Raw genomic sequence first — 22,995 nt, 5'->3', positions numbered from 1 at the left:
TTCACGGACAACACCACTGCCATGTAGTACTGCAACAAACAGGGCGGGTGGGGTTGTGGACCCTATGCCAGGAGGCTCTGCGCCTCTGGCAGTGGCTGGAACATCAGGGCGTGACCCTGGTGGTTCAACACCTGGCAGGTTCCCTGAGCGCCAGGGCGGACAAACTCAGCCGTCGGTGCATGATGGATCACGAATGGTGTCTGTACTCTGACGTGGCGCAAGGCCTCTTTCAGCAGTGGGGAGAGCCTTGGTTAGATCTGTTTGCCACAGAAGGGAACGCGCAATGTCATCAGTTCTGCGCATTGGAATTTCCAAGGCGGCACTCGCTCGGAGACGCTTTTCGTCGCGAGTGGAGCTGCGGTCTGTTGAACGCCTTTCCGCCTATACCACTTCTGCCCAGAGTGCCGAAAAAGATCAGACACGACGGGCCCAAGTTATCCTTGTGGCTGCGGACTGGGCACGAAGATACTGGTATCCCGAGCTACTCAGCATGTCTGTCGATCCCCCGATTCGTCTCCCTCTTCAGGAGGACGTTCTGTCGCAGCAGCAGGGGATGGTCCTCCACACGAACCTGTCCAGTCTCCACTTACATGCGTGGAGATTGAGCGGCGGCAATTGAGGCCATTTGACTTGCCTCCAGAAGTCTGTAATGTGATTCTGGCAGCCAGGCGTCCCTCCACAAAATCGGTATACGCCTGCAGGTGAAACACATTTGTGGCTTGGTGCACAGCAAAGGCTGTGGATCCCCTTTCTGCCCCTCTTTCAGAGGTTCTCCTCTTTCTTCTCTCTCTTGCCCAGCAGGGCACTGCTCTGGGCACTATCAAGGGCTACCTCTCTGCTATTTCCGCCTTCTTAAGGCTCCCTGATCAGCCCTCTTTGTTCAAGTCCCTAGTTGAACATAGGTTTTTGAAAGGCATCACTCATATGTTTCCTCCTGTTCCTTTCGTGATGCCTCAGTGGGACTTGAACCTTGTTCTGACCTATCTGATGTGCATTCCTTTCGAGCCACTTCATAACTGTCATCTTCATCTCCTTACTCTGAAGACTGCATTCCTGGTTGCCATCACCTCTGCCAGGAGGGTGAGTGAGCTCCAGGCTCTTTCCTCTAAACCTCCCTTCCTTTCTGTCCATCCGGACAAAGTTGTGTTACGGACGCGACCCTCTTTCCTGCCCAAGGTAGTCCCAGCCTTCCACATCAGGCAGTCCATCACCTTGCCCACCTTCCTTCCGCCTCTGCATCCCTCGAAAGGGGAAGAGAGGCTCCACCGTCTGGACCCAAAACGTGCGCTCTCATTCTATTTGGATCGCACACGCCAGTCCGGGTGGATGACCAACTCTTTGTTGGTTACGTGGGCGCTAAGAAAGGTCAGGCGGCGCACAAGCGGACCATCTCTCGGTGAGTCGTGTTGTGCATCAAGGTATACTACTCTTTGGCTAAAAAGGAGCCTCCTGTTGGGCTGAGGACCCATTCCACTCGGGCCACGGCGGCTAACACTGCCCTGGGTCGGGGAGTCCCCTTGCAGGACATCTGTCAGGCAGCTACGTGGGCCTCGCTGCACACGCTTGCAAGACACTACTGCCTGGACAGCCAAGTCCGGAGAGATGGCTTTTTCGGCCGTTCCGTTCTCCAGGACTTTCTGGTGTGATCATTCGTTCGCAGACCCACCACCGGGTTGGTATTGCTGGGGTATCTATTCTAATGTAAGGAATCTAATACTAACCTGTTTCTTTCAGATGCACAAGTTACTTACCTTCGTTAACGATATATCTGTAAGAAACAGTAGTTGGTATTAGATTCCTTACCGCCCCACCCATCCTCCCCGTTCTGGGAACCGATTTCTAGGGTTAAGGTCATCTCCTTTCAGGGCCCTAGTTTCATGGCACCAGTGTTGGTTTTTATCATGGCTCTGCCTTTCTGGCACGGAAAAGCTATGCATAAGAACTGACGTCAGCGCGCGATGGCGGCGTCTAAGTACTCCGGCGATGTCATCCCGACGACGGGCGCGGAGCCGCAGACGACGCCTACCGACGCGCAAGGGTACTGCTACGCAAAAGTTTCTGGATCCAGTCTGACCCCTGGGGATATTTTAAGGTAAGGAATCTAATACTAACTACAGTTTCTTACAGATATAACGTTACTGAAGGTAAGTAACTTGTGCGTCAATTCTTGACATAAGGTGTTCTAGGTCTATCAATTATATTAACAATCCACATAGTATATGCAACTATTTTTACGTAGATCAAAATTGTCACATAAAAGTGTTCACATTACATTTCATTTTATTTATATTTCAATATCTTTTTCTGTTTTATATCAAAGTTTTCAAATACAGAATATATTTTAGAATTTGATATCTCAAAATGTTATTCATAAATATTTATATATATAAAAGGATATTTTTCATAAAAACGATAGCACAAGCACATAGATAGAGACAAGGGTTGATGAAGGCAAAGCGGTAGACCCTTTTAGAGCTACTATGTCAGGAAGAGATGAGCAGCATTAAGGAGGTGTGCGAGTCCTGAAATGACCTATTAGTGTGCATGTTGTCTTGAGGTTAATACAGTAAATCCGGGTTCAACAAGATAGGTTCGGAAATCCAAGTGTAATGAGCAGCAATGAGGTCGACGTGAGTCCTGAGGGAACCTCAAAGAGAGCACGTTGTCTTGGGGTTAAACCAAATAAAGGGGGAGGAGCACTTGGAGTAGCAGGGAAGAGGAAAGTCTTAGAGCTACAATGTGAGGAAGAGATGACGAGCAGGGAGCAGCGTGTTGATGGCGGTTATCCATTCGAGAGGGAGCGGTTGAGGCCGTTTAGGGGGTTTGCCATTCTGGATCTGTTTTCCCTCACTTATTGCTTAAAAAAGAAAGAAGAGGGCATACCTAGAAATGTGTGGTATGGTTTACAAGACTATGATTTTTTGTTTCAATTTGTTTTACAAGACTGTGATTAAGGTGGATCCCCTTTGGGTGTCTTTTGTCGTACATCCTTTTCACAGAGTCACTTTCTGGGCGAGATCGTTCTTTTCCATATCCCTATGTGTTATCAACTAGCGCTAGCAATGGATTGCTGAACATGTTATATGCCATTGTTCCAGCTTGTACTTACAAGCCTGATTGGTTTAATGGCTCTGTAAAGCACAACTCTTGGTTTTCTCCAGTCCTTCCTCCTAGGGTTTACTGCTTCAGTATTGATTAAAGAGTTGAGGAATCTGCAGTTATGGTTATCCATCGGAAGAATACGTTTCTTACAGTCAGTGACAATGTAATTGTAGCATGTGTGACGGTAGATACTCAAGCTCTGCATACTCCTGCCATCTAGGTTTGGGCTGAGACATCTGCAAGTAGTTTTGATTTGAAGAATTTTTTTTAGTCACAAGATGTTTTCCCACATCATTAGAAGAAAAGACAAGTCCATTAGGGATCAAAGAAATATAGTGCAAAAAAAAACCAAAATGCATTCCACAGATGGATGGCGAGAGGTCAGTGAATCATCAACAGGGTAGATAGAGCATCCCCTAGAAGGGAAATGTTACTTGTCCTTTAAGCATCTGTTCATAGCGTATAGTACTGGTGATTTACATGACTCCGCTGGCTCTCAATAAAGGAGAATATCAAATTCAAAACTCTTTGCTTGATTGACCGGTCTATACATCAGAATGCTCCGATTATCTTAACAAATGCTAGCAAGATAAATGGTTTTGGGACAATCCATGTATTTTCAGTGCGGAGTCCTTTGAACAACTTTCCCGTTTTCCTTCTTTGAAGCAAGGATGACATCAGAAAATTCATCAAACTATTGAAGAGCTATGTTTCTGTTGAGGATATCCACTTGAATTAGTTCAGATACTATACTTGAATTTTTGCTCCCCAATCCTTTTCTGTTGGCGCTTTGAAGCATTCTCTGGTTTGCAGCCAGGGTTTTGAAAAATTATATGCAAAGTAAATTAATAAAATAATTTTTTTCTCTGTGATGTATCCACTTAGTTACCCGATACCCGTGAAAAGTTTTTTTTCTCTCTTGCTTACCTCATTATATCTCAGTTGTAAAAGGTGCCGATTTCAATTTGCATTGAAACTTGTAGTAGGTATAAGTTGCATTTTAAGTTATAGACAATTGAATAATAGGCATTATGTCACTTGTAGGGCATCTTAATCCTGACTGGAATCCCTGAAGAAGTCAATCAATCAATCAATCACAGGCATTTATATAGCGACTACTTACCCGGAGGGTCCCAAGGCGCTAGGGGGGGGGGGGAGTGCTGCTACTGCTCGAATAGCCAGGTCTTGAGCTTCTTCCTGAAGGAGAGGTGGTCTTGGGTCAGGCGCAGGTCGGTCGGTAGGGAGTTCCAGGTCTTGGCGGCCAGGTAGGAGAAGGACCTTCCTCCCGTTGTCATTCTTCGGAAGCGAGGGACGGCGGCGAGGGCGTGGATGGCTGATCGGAGAGGTCGTTTGGGAGCGTAGAAGTTGATGCGGTTGTTGAGGTAGCTGGGGCCTTGATCGTGTAGGGCTTTGTGTGCGTGGGTGAGGAGGCGGAAGGTGATTCTTTTGTTGACGGGGAGCCAATGCAGGTCTCTCAGATGTCCGGAGATGTGGCTGTGTCGTGGGATGTCGAGGATGAGTCTGGCTGAGGCGTTCTGGATCCGCTGGAGTCTCTTCGGGAGCTTGGCGGTGGTTCCGGCGTAGAGGGCGTTGCCGTAGTCCAGTCGGCTGGTGACGAGGGCCTGGGTGACCGTTTTCCTGGTCTCGGTGGGGATCCACCGGAAGATCTTCCGTAGCATGCGCAGGATGTTGAAGCATGACGAAGAGACGGCATTGACTTGTCTGGTCATGGTGAGGGAGGAGTCCAAGATGAAGCCCAGGTTGCGTGCGTGGTCTGTCGGTTTGGGTGCGCTGCCCAGGGCGGGGGCCACCAGGAGTCGTCCCAGGCGGAGGGTGAGGAGCCCAGGATGAGGACCTCCGTCTTGTCTGAGTTCAGTTTCAGGCGGCTGGTCGTCATCCACTCGGCTACGTCTTTCATCCCTTCATGAAGGTTGGCTCTGGCGGCGGTGGGGTCGTTGGTCAGGGAGAGGATCAGCTGGGTGTCGTCAGCGTAGGAGATGATGTTCAGGTTGTGTTGGAGTGCGATGGCCGCGAGGGGGCTCATGTAGACGTTGAAGAGGGTGGGGCTCAGCGAGGATCCTTGAGGGACGCCGCAGATGACTTCGGTGGCCTCTGACTTGTACGGTGGTAGACGGACTCTCAAACTTGGTTTCGAGGTTTTCATCACAAACTGTTGTCAATGATCTTACATAAGTAGTCTGTTTGATTGTCTGGTCTCTTAGCACAGCAAAGACCTGATTACAAAACGTCCCTTTTAGGTGTGCATAAAGTGTAATTTGTGACCACACATGTCAAGGCATGCGTCAGAGGATCGGGATCTCCTACCATTTATGAACACATATGAAACTGCAACCCACTGGGAATCTATTTTTCGGATGTGATGGAAGGCACTAGAGACGACGGGCTTGGCTGGGCTTAGTAGATCAGGTGAAATAATTAAAGACACTACCCTTTGATTGAAAGTGTGGTTAGATCTGATCGAGACGTCTAGGTGCAGATTCCTTACCTTAGAATTCTCCCCAGATGCCAGACAAGATCCAGAACTTTTTCAGCTGAATCCTGCGCGTTGGTTGAGGGCGTCGTTCGACTCCATACTGATGTCGTTCACGTATGCAACCTTACTGCAGCCCATATAAGCCCTCCCCGATTCACGGACGTCAGTTTCACGCTTACACGTGGATCTGGAGAAGGTTTTACTTCAGCTATTCTTGGCCTACTTCAACATATTCATTGTTGAAACATTGTACTTCCCTTCTCTATTTTTGTATAAGGTATTTGGGAGAGCACCATGACTGAGGAGTGCGACTCCTGTCTCCTACTTTAACGGATGGTGCTGCAGGAACATTGAATGAAGCTCCTGTTGACATGGCTCTCACAGGGACCACACGGTCTGTTGGCTGGCCCGGTTCAGGAGCCCTGGATGTCACTCTCTATCGTGGTCCCAAAGTGAGTCTCAACACAGGTGGTTAAAGTTGCGGCTCCCCTACCTTCACTGCGCAGAGAATCCATCTTTCACGTCTCCTCCCACTTACCGGTTGAGGACTCCGTGCATGAGTTCGCCCCACACCTCCCTGTCCACCCTAGAGCCAGGGTGACTCTGACCCAGATGCAAGCATATTATTGCTCTCTGCATGCCATTCTTGAGGTTTCAGCCTCTAATGTTTTGTCTTCTGAGGAACACTGTTTAGGAGATGATTGGGTTACTCAACCCATATCTAATGCTGCTCTGCCTCCTCTGAAGGATGCTGGTTGACTGAACTAGGTGAAACAAGTGGATTGGACTCTTCCCCAGCCTTCTTTCTCCTCCTGGTCTTGCTACAGAGGAGAGCTCCACTTTAGCTAATATGCCAAGGTGTGTTGTTGGATTTAACTTCCTTCTGTAGGGAAATCTACTGTTCCCCTAATTGGCTTCCTCCATCAGGGCCAAGCAGGGGTGGAGCCAGTACTGCCAGATGTGACATTTTGTTGGGGCCTGGGCTAAACCCAATACATTGGCCCCGGTGGATCGATCTATATCTCATAGACACCATCTTGCCCCTGGTGACCTGGCCTCCTTTTTCTCATAGTTGGATTGTAGAGACTGCTTTGGCCTCGCATAATATCGACTCTTATTCTCATGTTCTTCCAGACAGAGATTCCAGGAGACAGGATGCTTGTGTCAGGCATATCTTCTCCTCCACAAGTTCGGCTTTGCGTTCCACTAATAGATCTTGTGTTCTTGGGCACTTTTCTCAAACATTATGGGATTCCTTGACACATATTGTTGCCATCGCTTCCAAACGACCCCCGGAGCGAGCTTACCAAGTTGATCCAAGATGCACAACAGGCTGCTAAATAAATAATTTCAGTTTGTATGGTGATGTTGGTCTTTGATTTCTGTCTCAATTGAGCATTCCATGGTGGTGTCCATGGTTGTCTATCCCATCTACTGGTGACACCTGGTGTAGTATTCCTGACGACAATGAAGTGCACTCCCAGGCAGGTGCGAATACATGGGGGGTGCTCTCGCATTAATTATTACAGCTCCACTCTCTCTCCACCTTGGCTTCTGCCAGGAAAGAATCGCACTCGCAGGGACTTGTCACCATAGATTTATTTCAGCAACAAGCACCAAACAAACAGACGGGTTTCGGAGTAAACCTTTCGCTATGTTAACCGAAGCGCCGTACATTCAAAGTATTCAAAAGAGGACTAACATACATATTTGTCGTACCTCTAAATCAGCGCCATCTTTAAATGAATAACTGATCAACTTTAGTATAAAGAAATTATTTGAAAATCTGATTTAAAAACCAATCACCCCCCTGATGGGCAATCACTTCCAAATTCATGTAAGCTAATAAAGCCCTGAAAGGGCATATATAAACATCAGGAGTTGAATAAATACAGAATGACTAGAGCCTCTCAACAGTTATCCATATCAAATCCTCACAAATACTACAATTAGGACACATTCCATCCTTGATAGACATTGAAATTAAATAAGACTAAAATGCAGAAGGGATAAAGAAGGGGAAAAGAAACAAGAAAGAGGAAAGAGGAATCAACACAGGACGTATAGCCGTCACAAGGATAAAATCATCTATATGATCATCATTACTTTCCCACCTTTATACAGTACCCGTTTAAAGAATCTAAACGATTTAAAACCACAATGCAGAGATCATACTATTCACCCAGATGTTTGGCCAGTTCTTCACTACTGTTAAGGCCATGTGGAGTTTTAGTACACAAATCAATTATATAGCGTGACTCTAACCTCCTAAGCCTCACAATTGTGTCACCACCCCTAGGATTGTCGGGGACATGATCTAGACAGAAATAGGCGAGGACATCCCTACCCCGTTGATGTTCTTTGTCAAAATGTCTGGTGACTGGGTACGCCTTGTCACCCTTGGCTATCGCCTTCATGTGTTCTAGAACTCTGATTTTGGCAGGATGGATTGTGCTGCCTACATAACCTAGGCCGCACAGGCATACGAGGCAGTAAACTACATAAGGTGTTCCACATGTCAAAAATGTTCTTATATGCCTCTGTATGCCTGCACTAGGGATTTCATAAGACAGAGTACATTTACTCGCCTTCCAGGCTTTACACCTCCCACATGGGAAGAAGCCTTGCATGGATCCAAATCCTGAGGGCGGTTTAACCACTGGGTAGCTACGTACCAGTTCATTTTTAAGGGGTCTCGCTTTCCTAATTGTGATAAGGGGATTAGAGGGAAGATCCTCTCCTATCACCTCTTCACTTTTAAGTATATGACAGCTCTTTTTCATAATCCTTTTTAGACTCCCTGCATCACAGGAAAAAATAGTGATGAGACAGAATTTACCATCATTAGTACCAGAATCACTCGTGGATGTAAGTTTATCTCAAAGCGAATCCTTTCTTTTTATCACATTAACTTTCCTATAGGCTTCACTTAATGTTTCCTGACTGTATCCCCGTACTTTAAAGCGTTGTATGCTCTCTCTGGCAGCTCTATGGAATTCACTTTCATCAGAACAATTCCTCTTGATTCTGAGGAGTTCCCCATAGGGGATACTCCTCACCAAGTTAGTGGGGTGACTACTGGATGCTTGCAGGACAGAATTGCCCGCAGTGGCCTTACAGCCTGGTCTTCAAATGATCGTTTTCAACATAAATGTTGAAATCTAGATAGTTCACTGATTTAGCACTGACTTCTCCCGAAAATTCAAGATTTATCTCATTAGTATTCAGGACCTTTATATATTCTTTTGCCATCTCAGATGGCCCATCCCATACGATGAACAAGTCATCGATGAAATTTTACCATCTTATGATGTGTTTGTTCCACTCCTGATTGTTCAAGCCCCAGGCCACCTGCTCCTCCCACCAGCCAACGAACAAGTTTGCACAGCTGGGGGCGAAGCAGGTGCCCATCCCTGTCCCAGAGGTTTGCCTGTAAAATTGTTTTTTGAAAAGAAAAATGTTGCTAAAGAAACAAAATTCTCCAAATTCCAATACCATGGTACTATGCTTAGTGTACTTTAATGGTCTTTTCTCGAGGAAGTACTTCATGGCTACCAAGCCATCCTGATGTCCTATCGAAGTGTATAGACTGGTGATATCTAAGACCATCATCGTGTACCCCTCTTCCCATTGTAAAAGGTCAATTTTACTCAGGAGATCTTTCGTATCCCTGATGTATGATTGTAAGACCTTCACATGGGGAAAAAGGAAAAAGTCAATAAAAATCGACATATGTTCTGTGAGACTCCCCTGCGAGGCCACAATCGGACTTCCCGGCGATGTCTCTCTGTTCTTATGCACCTTGGGCAAATGGTAAAATGCAGGGATAGTGGGATTTAAACATCTCAAAAATAGTGACAGGGATAGTGGGATTTAAATGTCTCAAAAATAGTGACAAAGGACTCAGTCTGTTTCCGAAACGCGTCTTGTGACTTGCACCTTTCACCTTATGGTTTAAATAAAAAAGCTTTTTAAATCGGCAACCAGCTCAAGTTGTGTCCGTGATCCCGTTGTGTGCGCGACTGCACTTGGATATTGCCAGCAGTGCATATATACTGTATATATCTTTTATATGTGTTATGCTACATTTTGATACGTTCGTATAGCTTACATGGATGTATCCATCATTCTTATCTTGCAGTCTAGTCTTCACTTAGTTGATCTGTATGCACTAGTTCTTCTTTCCACCTCTATGGGTTCTATGCGTTGAATGATCCCATCAGTGTTGTTCTGACTCTGGGACATTTTTCTTAACACAAGCGTTTGTCAATGCTTGTTCTTTCTTGTCTTCACGATTTTTTTGTGGTTGCATTAATCCATGCTCCTCCACTGTGGATCTATTGTAAGGTTCCTTTCTCAGTCTCTCTCAGGACAGGTTTGCCTCTAATGCATTTGCTATTGCCTCTGGCCCTCCGAGCCACTGCTGCCCATGGGTTCGGTTCCTAGGCCCATTTTCTCCATGTTTTGCTGAGTGTGTTTGATTGACATAATGGTTTTCTAGGTCTAGGCTCTATAGCTGAGTGACATTGGCTGTTGCATTTGGGTTTGGCCAATCAAGGGTCAGAGCCCACCTTGGAAGATACCAAGTATTGTATTTCTATTGAATATTTTCTACAACACTTTTCTGTAACACTATTACCATGCTTTTCACCATCTTTGACTTTGCCTGCCTGTGGTTCTTGCCACAGTTCTTAGGGTGAAGTGTATTCTCTTGCTCACCTAACTTCCTAAGAACGTCCGGTCTTGTCTGTCTTATTGTAGATCGGATAGTTCTATTCAGGGATTTTTAGGACAATCAGTTTTCAGACCCTCCTCCGTGAATGGTATTGCTGGGGTATCTATTCTAAGGTACAGAATCTACGGCTAGACGTCTCTATCAGATGAACAAGTTACTTACTGTGCATAGCGCCTTATCTGGTAGAGACATAGTCTAGCTTCAGATTCCTTACCAACCTACCCAGCTTCGTAATTGTTAATTTAAGAGAGATTTATTTTTTATGACACACTTGTTTCCTCTGCCAGTTTCTATGTTGACACTGCGTTTTGATGCGGTAAATAGTCACAGAAGAAACTGACGTCAGCATGTCAGGGGAGGGGCTTATATACATTCCAGTGATGTTGCATACATGGATGCCGTCGGTACGGAGTCGCATGACGCCCTCTACTGACGCGCAGGGGCTACTGCTGAAAAGTATCCGGATCCCATCTGGCACCTGGGGAGTATTCTAAGATAAGGATTCTGCGGCTAGACTATGTCTCTACCAGATAAGACGTTACTGAAGGTAAGTAACTTGTTTATTAGGCCCCTGGACTCAAGGGCTTCTCCAGTTTGGACCTATTAGGGTTTCTAGGGTGAGTGACCTGGTCTCTCGTGGGGTCATCAAATCTGTTGCCCAATTGCAATACGATTACCTGCTCCTGAGTGTGCAAGTCTGTAGAGCCCTTTAGCTGAGACACACCTTTAGAAATTATCAACCACATGGGGGATGATCTCTCTGAATTTAGCCTATCCCCCACAGCATGTCAATGTAAATCATTTTAAAACGCTGCATACTGCAAGTGAGTTAGGTTGTCAATCGTGAAACAAAACTCATTCCCGAATTGTCTACTATGTCCATAAACCTCTATTTTCTCCAATCGTTTCTGTGATGTGTAGTCCTCCAGGCTTTTTGGCGCAGGGTTGCCAAGATGTTTTCCTAAGTACTGTAAATATCACAGTTTTTGGCCAGGCGGAGAACCTTGACTCTGCACACTTTATGAAAGTACTGATTAATCTGAATTTCTTGCCAGTCAAAAGACACATAGCAAGCATTGACTATATAAAGACAGTTCCTCTGTGGATGAATGGCTCAGGATCGCATTGACAAGTGTATGATTTTAAAGTCCCTAAGTTTCGGCGCCTGGCGTTTTTCCAGGAATTGTGACCTATTATTGACTCCTGGCAGGCCCACTTTGGCCTTTCTGTTACGTGGCCTATGGGTATCCGCTCTTTGCCCATATGTATCTTGTTATTGTTACGATTACTGGCAGGATGCATTGCTGCCATTCTGACAGTACCTAATACTTTGAGGTGTTCTACCTACAACGTAGTATAATAGCTGCCACTACGATTCTATTGCCTCCTCTACTGTTATTAAAAATATCAATAAAGTTTGTCATTAAACAAAAAAACTTTAAAAAAAATGTGCTGTGGGGTCTCGAACATAACGATTGTTCTGCATTAGCATTGAAATGTTAAAGACTAGCTAAAAGGGGCAGTCCAGATTTCTTTCTCACTTTAGCTATATCTTTTGAGAAATGTTTGTTTTACCCCACTTGTGATTTTGTTGTAGTGTTAAACATTTTAATGTTTTTGAAGTAGGTTGTACTAAAACCAAAGATTGGCAAAAGCGGCAAGGACAAAGGCTCATGTAGTGAGGCTTGAGGATGTATTTTAAAGCAAGGATGAGTGATAAAGTTTACCTAAAAGGTGAACCAGCTGATTTGGTTTGTTAGCAGCAGTGCCACAAACCGGCTGTAGCATCCTTTCGGAGCAAGTGATAGAGAGAACGGCTATGAATTTATGTGAAAAGACAGAAATAAATTCATGTGTGTTGATGGCTATTTGAGCCCGGCACCAACAGAATGCCAAGAAATGACATTGAATACTGGTGTAGACTAAAGTCTTTTAGGGATCGCTCGGAAGAAAGCAGTAAATGACATTTTTTAAAATAGAGGATGGGCAATTAAAACTTATGAAGATAAATCGTGCCACGAAGCAAAACAAAAACTTTGGCCAAGTTATGTGGCCTAATTGTGATATTTCGAAAGGTTACCTGATCAGGAATGAGGCCAAGTACTGATTACATTTACAGCCGATACTTTTACATATGTTGTCATGACCGCTTGCAGTTAAGAGAAATCACTTGCCACATAAATATGAATTAAGATTCCAGGTCAATATTTCATTGGTTGGCTGAAATATTTAATATACTTGAGCTTCTTGGCATTTTGAAAAAAGCTCAAGGCAAAAAATTACGTAATATTGTCTGTTATATTTGTTTTTTAAGCTTCATCCGGTTCTCGTGGTCACCTTCTTAGAAAATAATCTACTACTTAAACATGTTTTTGGAAATGTTCCAATCTGAAGTGACTAATTTATTTCAATATCCATCTGAGATACTAAGAGAAGAATAAGACCATTTAAGTCCTGGTCATTCTTTTATCGTTTCCCATATTACCAGTAAATATTGCACACTATTCGCCTTTTAAGAAGGCATAGATGGTTATTGGAGAACACATTTTTGGGGGAATCTGGCTAAAGTTATTTAATTGTTCAAATATTTGTTTTTAAGTGTTGCCAGTGTTGCAGTGATTGAGGACCATTATAATTGCCATTTTCTTTAGCAGTAGTGCCATGTGAAGCATACCTTTTGGTGTGTACCATACAAAGTTCAGGTTTTGGCACTTAATTCAATTATTATTTGTTTACACCTAGCTTCTTGGAGGGTCTCGGCGGCAAATTCAAGCAGAAAGTGGCATGTGATACATGGGAAATCAGGTAATACTAAACTTATTTGTTGCAAGACATGGTTCTCCTTTAAGTATCCTCTTGTTAACTTTGGGTGGATCCACCCTTACATCCAATTTGAAAGAATCCTGACTGATCCATTGGAAAACGGGACAGATTAAATAAATGGAAATGAGTTTAGCAGCACTGAAAAGATTAACAAAATATTAGGTTTTGGTAAGCACATGGATAGGTGAGTTATCTGAAGCATGTGGACAGAGTCATGGCAGTGGCACACTTGAACTCGTGTTAGTAGTGTGTGCTTTGCAAAATCAAGGGATTATCACTCTATCCATTTTCAGCAGATATTTAGAATTTGAATAGCCTTATCCCTAAAATGCCTGGATTTAGAAATTATCTGTGATCGCAAGGATCAAAAGAGCTGGCCAGCCTTGCTTACTTACTGGAACTAATGTGCTGGAGAAATGTTTAGGCTTGAGAATGTAGAAAGCATGTAAGATGCCTTGTACCAGATAATCGGTAATTTTACTGGCAATGATTAACCCTAAAGCTTTGTTCATTTCAAAATTAAGTATGATCTTTCTTAACCACTTAATTGATTCCTAGGAAATGAGATATTTCGATTTTGTCCCATGTTGTGAACTATTGCTATTATTTCTTTTTCTTCTCACTAGAAGTCAGGGCAAGAACTTTAGGCTAGTAACTACGTAAATACTTTATTGAACACTCATGTCCTTTAGAATGTGCGGTTACATACCAGTAAAGGAATTCGACACTCAAAAAGGAGTGTTGCTGAAGTTCCAGCATGACCGCGACAAGAAAGTTAAATATGAAATAAAGTCTCTGACATAGGATGTATCTCATTACAAATTAATAAACTGAAGGTTACGTAGAACACTAGTAACAATGTTGCCTAAGACACTAACTTTATCTCGCATTCTAACTCTTATATTTATGTAGATAGCAATACGTATTTTTGCATTACTGTGAGCATATACATTTAAATGGTGCCCTCCCTTTAGGATATGTTATCCTTGTGCAGTAATTCCTTCAGTTAAATATTGGTTCTTAAAAAGAGAGGCCCAATTTGTGGAACTATGCAAAGATGTCATTTTCAATTTGAGAGGCTATAAATTCCATCCGTAATCAGCATAGGCGTAGCCACTGTGGGAAGCTTCATAGAGTCAGTTATTTACAAAAAACACACTTTCACAGTAAGTGGACTGGTGCAAAAGACAAGCGTGCTTACCATGGCCATTAATTGCAATGTTGGGCTGGTGCTAACTGAATGGATTAACCCTTGCGGTAGAACATTAGGGATGTGAAGTTCCCTAGTCCTGTTGACTGGAACTTATTCAACACTGTTAATTCATCTTTGTTTTGAAATAGTTGCGTTTTCAGATTTTGGGTAGACACTTGCAGTTAGTTGAGTGCGCCATTAACATTAAGGGGGGAGTATTTTTCATAATAAACCCATTGTTTTATTTTCCAAATTGTATTTGTGTGCACATCTTTTTCTCCAAAGGTGACCAAAAGGAAGACATTGAAAGAAACCCCCTATGTTCACCAGCACAAACTATCCTTTTGACTTGCGCCATGGGAGACAGCATAGGACTGCCTTTCATGAGTGCTCCTGTTCTCTTAGCATCCCAACAATATTTTCATCTTCTTGGAAACATCGTCGTTCTAGCCGTAGAATGAATCCTTAAACTCAGTAGTCTTTTCACTAGTCCTTCATTAGTTTCTATTTCTTTTATTTTCCGTACAAGAGTAGTACTAGCTGACTCTTGCTCTTTATTCAATAGTAACATTCTATGTAGTGTCTTTATCCATTTCCAGATCTTGTGCTTCTCGATTAATTGAAGGGCTTACATCTCTGGGCATCATACTCAGTCCTATACCAGTTAATCTTGTTCCATATCATAGACTGTAAAAAAAAAAAAAACTGCTATTTTAAAATGACCCATTCCTTTTATCAAATTAAGTGGTGCTGAAACAATAAGTAAATGAGTGGCTAGTGCATGCTCTTGGTCCTGTAAATTGTCATGTTCAAAGGTTATTTCCTAAACCATGATTGACCTGAATACTTGGCCAACAAACTCAAAAGGGCCGGCCAGACTAGAAACCTGAGGAGCTCCAACACTCTGCTACTCATCCTGCTGAAAACTCATAAGCAAAAAAACAGCAGCCAAATCATTTGCTGGAAACGACCCCAAAATCTGGAACACCATACCCCCCCACCCACTTAAGAATGACCCCCTCATTTCCAAAATTCAAGAAGCTACTCATAGCCCTCTTCCTCGACCGCTCGAGACTAATCCGATAAGGGACAAGGAAGTTCCTCAGCCGGTTCTCCCCTTACCTCTAACCGGGACTCTGATGACATTAACTCGGAACATGTTTGGTCATCTCCTAATCAGAATCCCCTTGTTTACCACCCCACCCCCCGATTATTTGTTCATCTCCTAGCCAGAATCCCCTTGTTTTACCAACTACCTGAATCGCCTATCTGCACATTATTGTATATGTTGTGAAGCCTGTTCTACCAACTACCTGTATCACCTACCTGCACATTATTGTATATGTTGTGAAGCGCCCTGATACCCTCGGGTCCAGTCAGCGCTATATAAAACTCCCCCAAAATTTTATTCAGGGGAGGTATGTTTGCAAAACCCCATCGGTAAATTTGTTGTACATTTTATGTACTTTCCTGCTAAACCTTGAAAGCGATCCAAGATAGTAATCATCGTGTTGCAAGTCAGAACTCGCTAATATCATCATGGAGCTGACGTCATTTTTTTCTAATATTTATCCTTCTGTCCAGAATTTGCACTTGTGACGTCTTTTTGACAAGGAATCAATATCTCAATGGGTTATTGGAAACCTATTTGCACGTGTTTAATGACATAACATGTGAGATTCTATTAGATATAGAAATCCCCAGACCAGTGATGTAATACAAAATAAAGCTCCCACCCCCTTTCCCTTCAGAATGTGAACAGCATCCCCTGATTCGCCTATATCCCACAGATAGTCATTGGCCTTAGGCTGAACGTGGGCCCCCTGATGGTTTACGGGGCCCCTGAAGGGCTTCCCCCACCCTGCATCACGGCCCTGCCGCAGACAAAAGCCCACAGTGTCACACAAGCTGGTAGGACCTAAGTTATATCTTGTCGCGAAATAGACAAATGAGAACTAATAAACAGCACATGCACTAGACTACACATTTTCAATACACATAGGTAGTGCGGTAAGTATGCAACCATTCCCAACAAGTAAACTTCAGCAAGGCCCATATTGAGGTAAGTACAGCCCACTGCCAAATCAAGGTAAAAGGCACAAAAATCTACACACATTTTTGTTCCTTTAGTAAAATGTAGAATACATGGCATTCACAATTAGAAAATGTAAATCCTCTTCTATGCTTATACTACTAAATAACCATGCCTTTATATAGAAAATGCTTGTTTATGCATATATAAGCTTGAATGTTAGGTGACCACCGTTTTGTTGAAAGCAATACACTGAATGTCATGTTATAAAGGGTCGCAGTTTTCCATTAAATATGCACATAAATTATGACAAAACGTTATGCTCTCGTAAAACTGATGAACAACCTCTAATACATAGTTTTGAGGTTTTCTCATCTTGGAGCTTAGTTGGGTGAATAGCTCATCTAACAAACTGAATTTGTTTTTGTTTTTACTTCAGATCTTGATGGCAAGAGACTTAATATCTTGGATCTAGAGCTATTAATTGATGAACAAGGAAAGGTTCAATCCAAAATATGTAGGAAGACGCCTGCATCAAATTCATTATGTCCAGGAAACGTCCCTCCACGCTCTATAAAGCAAGGTACCCCGATTAGACAGCTCGTATTAGTGAGAAACAAACGGAGAACCGTTTGGGGAGGGAGGAGGGTGTTTGTAGGTAAGCCACTTCCAGGAAAAAACAAGCCATTTAAAAGCAGACATAGAATTGTGTTTTTTTCTTTTTCTTTCTATAATTAGATCATAAGGTGGGTAGATAAGGTGATAATCACTTTTCATTGACATGTTGTTATCAGAGTCCAGATCTTTTCTCCTCCATAAGCAGTCTACAAGTAGACAAACCATCAAGTGTAGTATATTTATCTGAAGCTAGTTTTGGAAGTACATATTTGATAATGCATATTGTCAAAAGCCGATTTCACACAATCAAATGCTGGGTTTCTGTTTACTTGGCCACAGCCTCAGCTGCAAGAAGCCTGTGTGGCACAAAGCGCCAAAATATGTAGGCTATACACTTGGGCTTATACTTCTCTCTAAACAATATCCTTTGTGCCTCTGAGTCTGTTGAAGCCTCTGGGAATTTTCTGGTCAGCCATAAGGGGGCAGCAGCCATCTCTTGGCGTGGCTCAGTCTTCCAGCCTTTGAACATGCAGGCCTTTTGGACAGTGTGTGGCAGGTACTGCTGTTTGATTGCAGCTAAATGCTACAGAGGCAAGGGGTCATTTTTTAAATTCAGTAGTAACTTTCTACTGTATTCAAAAAGTGATTGTCTGGAAAGTGTATGAGGGGGTCCATGCTAGTAAGTCGTAGGGCTGATGTAAGCCAGTGTGTTGGCATCCTGGTTGCTTGATCGGACCCACAGGACCCAGGACACAATTCCAGCCACATTCAATGTGATCAGTAGTTGGATGCTTCTGACAGAAGAGCTCCAACCCATCGGAGTCGACGAACAAAAGAGGTGTCGACGACCCTGCGGGGTCGGAAGTGAAGGGTGTCGAACCGAAGATGGGTGCGCTAAAGTCCACCATCAAATCCAAGCACGTCGAGCCGACGAGGTCAACGTCGACGGACAGCGACACAAGCAAGGGTCTCGAGACTCGGAAACTTTTCGATCCGAAGCATATAGTCAACAGGCCCCAGCTCGTCAAAGGCCTCGAGTCGAAATCCAAGAGCGCATCGAAAGACCACGTTGAGCCGAAACAAACAAGCGCCTCTCCGACGCCACAAGCCCCGAAGTCGACGCAAGGACATAAACTTACTGGGGAAAAGGCAAAATCGGTCGGACCTCCATCGACGCCGGCCCCGAAGAAGGTCGGTCTGTCTAAAGACACTGTGCCGCCAATAAAGTTCGGTCTGCCCCCAACTGCGCGCCCTAAAGCGCTCGATCCGAGGCCTAGGGTCGACACGACCAAGACGGTGTCGTTGGGAAGACTGACACATCCTCTAGAAGAGGATGTTTTGTATCAGGAGCCCTCGTATTATGGCCAGTCGAAGCTACATATCGACTCCGAATCTGGTAGACTTACTATCTATCAACGGAAAATAAGGTCGGAACATCCTCTGGAATCATACAAGATCCCACTCAAGAAGAAAAGGGATTCTTCAACGTCACCTGTCCTTTTTGAGACTGTAAGGTACCATGGACAGGACACTTCCACATACTCTCCCACGCCCACTACTGAGGATATGGGGTATGACGATGAGGAACAATATAATTACCCTGTGGACGCAGATCAGGATGACCAGACTCAAGCCTGGACGGACCCTGCTGACCAGGCGGAATCACAGGCTATTCCGGATACTCCTTCTTATCCTATTAAAACTTCCCCAACAGAAGATATAGCTGCATTCAACGCTTTGATTGAAAGGGCAGCGTTAAATCATGATGTGGACATGCACGCTGACCCAGTGGAGGAAGACTTCCTGTTCAACACTTTCTCCACTTCAGAGAAATCTGTTAAGACTTTACCAATGCTAAAAGGCGTCCTTAAACACGCAGGGGACATCTTCAAAGAAACCACTAGAGCAAGGGTAATAAACCCCAGGATTGAAAGAAAATACAGACCAGCGCCTGTGGACCCTACATATATTAAGGGACAGTTGCCGTTGGACTCTCTGGTGGTCTCAAATGCTCGTAAGCGAGCCAACTCGCAAACTACGGGTGATGCTCCTCCTCCAGACAAGGAATCGAAAGTATTGGAAGCTTCAGGGAAAAGGGTGGCTGCTCAAGCAGCTAATATCTGGAGAATTTCCAATACACAGGCCCTATTAGCCAGATACGATAGGGCGCATTATGACACTTTAGAGCAACTGCTTCAACATTTGCCAGAGGCCTACAAAGAAGGAGCGGAAATGCTAATCCAGGAAGGGAAGCTCATAACAAACGCATCCATCAAATGCGCTCTAGACGCAGCGGACACTGCAGCCACGGCCATTAACACAAGTGTCATGCTCAGGAGACATGCTTGGCTGCGAATCTCTGGGTTCAAACCTGAAATTCAGACCACATTACTAAATCAGCCGGTAAACCCTGACTTTTTATTTGGTCCTGATGTGGACACAATCTTAGAAAAGATAAAAAAAAGACACAGAAACAGCCAAGTCTATGGGTGCCTTGCAGTCCCAACAGTTCAGGGGAGGTTCCTTTCGTCGCTCCAGTAACAGAGGATCCACACGAGGCCAGGTATCACAAAAAGGTCCATACAATAAAGGGAGCACGCAGACCACCTATAATAACAATAGAGGTGGATACCGTGGAAACAGTAGCAAAGGCAGAGGACGAGGGAACAACAACACCAGATCCTCCGCCAATAATAAACAGTGACGTCTTGTCACTGCCCCCGGACCATGTAACACCGGTTGGGGGGAGATTACAACAGTTCCTGCTAGTCTGGGAGAGCATTACGACAGACAGGTGGGTGAGACAGCTTATTCAGTACGGCTATTGTCTAGAGCTCACTTCCACTCCACCCAACATACCCCCAAGACACTGTCCTATGTCCGCAGAGCACATAGCCTTATTGCAGCAAGAAGTTATCAGCATGCTGCAAAAAGGGGCCATAGAACTCGTCCCCATACAAGAACAAGGCACAGGGGTATACTCGCTGTACTTCTTAATACCCAAAAAGGACGGGTCACTCAGGCCAATACTGGACCTCAGGCCCCTAAACCAATACATCTTGTCAGAACATTTTCACATGCTCACTTTACAACACGTTCTGCCATTGCTCACTGTGAGAAGTTGGCCTGATATGTGATGTTTCCAATTCTGGAACCACCTTGTATCAGTCCAAACAATCCCTTATGGTGTCTTGTTGTAAGTCAACCTTATAGGCAAGCTATCCTAATGGTAGCATGGACTAAGCAGCCTTAAAGGCTTAACTCTAGAGGTCGTGTTAAGCAAGCTGTTTTACCAATCACAATCCTGTAATATCAAATGAAAGGACACCACACAAGTATATATTATAAAAATATAGTTAATTATTACTAGAATAATCCTCTGTAGTCTTTGAGTGCAGAGGCACAAGCGTTTAAACAAAAGCACAGTTAAACATATGAAAGTTGCACAATTATGGATGAGGCCGTGGTGCCACGCAAACCATATATTAAAAAAGTGGTATAAGAGATACCAATCGAACAGTGGTTAGGCCTAGGAAATCGCTGGGAGCAGTCGGGATTAGCAATGCTGAAGTCGGGAAAAGCCCGCGGGATTCGGGTGCAGCGCTTAAAGCACAGGCATGCACCAATATAAAGTCAATGGTGCGTAAAAGTTATAAAGTTATAGTTTAAGAATACTTCCGCTCAACCTAGAAGGACGAAACTTAAGACACATACACTAGAGGTGTGTACCAGTGTGGGAACACCGGCGTTGCTGAGTTACCTCACCCACAGGAAGCGGATGCACATGTGCGAAGTAGTGTCGGGTTTTGTCACACAGGTTGCTGGTGCTTGGAGCTGAAGATGCTGCAGGCGTCGAGACAAGAAGTGTCCGGTGTGATCCAAGGGTGGATCGAAGTTAAAGATGATCTGAAAGCAGAGGGGACAGAGTCTGGGTCACTCAGCAGTGACCAGGAAGGAACCAGGCAATGTCGGGCGCTTTCAGGTCGCTGACGAGTCGCTTCTCTCCGCTGCCACGTGGACTCTGGGGCACTGAGGATGTCCAGGAGTGGATCACAAGCTGTCCCACGCAGGCTCTCGCTGTCGGCGGTGTCAGCTTCCGGATTGGAGCAAACAACCCTTGGCAAGGGCAACCCACGCAGGATTCGAAGATGGCGTTACACTCGGACCAGGAGGGTCAGAGCGAGGGCTCCTTTTCAGGGGAGCGAGTGCAAGTCTGGAGCAACCAGTTTCACAAGTTAGTTTTCAAGTTTTCGTCGGCACAGGGGCCACAATCCAACGGGCAAGTGACCGGGCCAACGCGTTGAGCCAAAAGATGCAGAAGGGCCCCACACAGCACTCGGTGAGTGTAGAGGGGTGAGCTTCGGTGCAGGAGAGGCTCAGGGCTGGGGCTTCTCAGACCCCAATGCACAGCTTCGAGGGTCACTTGTGGGCCGCACGGTCAGCGTCTCGTGGTCTTTCCAAGATGGCGGGCCCCACGCTTCCGGTCGCCTCCACGGGTCTTAGATCTGCAGGGACTGTGGACGGGCTGTTGGAAGGCAGACATGCTTGGTCTTGTCGAACTCTGTCGCTCGAGTTCCGGCGGGAACTGCAACAAAGCAACCGTCGAGGTGCTGGATGGTTCCTGTTTGCACAGGGTGGTCACTCCTTGACCACAAGGGAGATTCTTCAGTCTTCTACGTCGAGTAGGATGTAGAAGGGTCCAGAGTTTTGTTTCATAAGTGATCATAATCTGAGTGCTTTGGCACTGCTCCCATTCTTATACCAATCTAGGGGGCTGGATTACCTGCTAGGTTCCTCCTATGGGTGGGACCCAGGAAGGGGGTGGTTACACCCCTTTTCCTTTGTCCAGGGTCGCGCTGGGACTGGGGCTGGTGTGCCCCAGAACCGGTTTGACCGGATTATGCCAGGGAAAGCCTTGTGCGCCCCAGGCACTGACTGGTTTCTTTCAAACCTCCCTGCTACAATCCACTATCTCCTGTCTGGGGTGGTGTGACACCTCCCCGCGACAGGAAAGCCTTTGGCCAGGCCTCCTCGGCTGAGTTTCGGTCAGCAGCAGGAGGGCAGACTCGTGTCTGTGGCAGATGCATCCATTTTGTGATGCTGAGGCTCTTTTAAAATCAACCGCGTTTCAGTAAAGTAACATGTCTTCTCCCTCTAGAGGGGTGGAATGCTATCCCCGTCGACAGGACTGTCGAGGGGATAGTATTCCAAATCGTATGACACCTTACACGACATGTTTTGATAAAGCAAAACCAAAGTTAACATATAACCGCGATGGATTATAATGCACTTAATAGTATATGGTATGGCATTATCCCGGAACAGCTTAGGGAGTTGTTCCCGACAGCTGCAGACAGGCTCAGCTCATGCTCGAGCTCCATCTCACGTTAAACCACGCACTCTGCCTCCAGGATTGATAAGGCCTTCCATAGGAGTGACTCACAGGTTTATATGTGTCCAGATATAGGTATACTATATCTAAGCAAGAGGTGATTACACCAACTTGCCCCAGCTGAGTGATCAGCCAGTTGTGTCAATTTAAGAATCAGCCAGGGTGGCAAAAGCTATGCTGCAGCCCCTGGTCGGCCTTGGTGGCACCTATGCCCTGAGCACCTATAGTGCCTGGTACAGGGGTTGACAAGGAGTCCAGTTCCAATTGGGTTATGTACCTATAGTACATGAATGTGAATTTAGAGAGAGAACAGCAGGCTGTGGGTCTGATTAGCAGGCCCACAGCCACATTAAGTCGAAAACCAGTGAAGCAAAAAGAAAAAATTGGGGTGACCATAGGATAGCAGACCCTACTCTCCTACACTCACTCAGGGAGACTTCCTAGCAACGCTAGACCTAAAGGACGCATACTTCCACATACCAATACATCCTGCACACAGGAAGTATCTCAGGTTTACCATACAAAATCAACATTACCAGTTCAAGGTACTACCTTTCGGGGTGACAGCGGCCCCCAGGGTGTTTACCAAGTGCCTAGCGACAGTAGC

General features: G+C 45.0%; 1 protein-coding gene across 5 annotated transcripts in view; it reads left to right on the top strand.

Annotated features, from left to right (window-relative positions):
• The window catches only part of MSANTD3 (Myb/SANT DNA binding domain containing 3), a 310,518-nt gene that overhangs the window by 246,785 nt on the left and 40,738 nt on the right, over positions 1-22,995 (top strand). For 2 of the 5 annotated variants that reach the window (XM_086965335.1, XM_086965334.1), the window contains 2 exons: positions 13,074-13,136; positions 16,818-16,961. The exons of 1 other annotated variant lie outside the window; for it this stretch is intronic. In XM_086965335.1, the coding sequence (XP_086821461.1) occupies positions 13,074-13,136; positions 16,818-16,961 (207 nt within the window). The remainder of the gene's footprint in view (positions 1-13,073; positions 13,137-16,817; positions 16,962-22,995) is intronic. 2 more of the 5 variants (XM_086965337.1, XM_086965336.1) reach the window with 1 other exon arrangement.

Source organism: Lissotriton vulgaris, chromosome 4_1, assembly GCF_964263255.1.
Source record: "Lissotriton vulgaris chromosome 4_1, aLisVul1.2, whole genome shotgun sequence".
Lineage (NCBI taxonomy): Eukaryota > Metazoa > Chordata > Amphibia > Caudata > Salamandridae > Lissotriton > Lissotriton vulgaris.
This window is presented reverse-complemented; position numbering and strand designations above follow the sequence as displayed.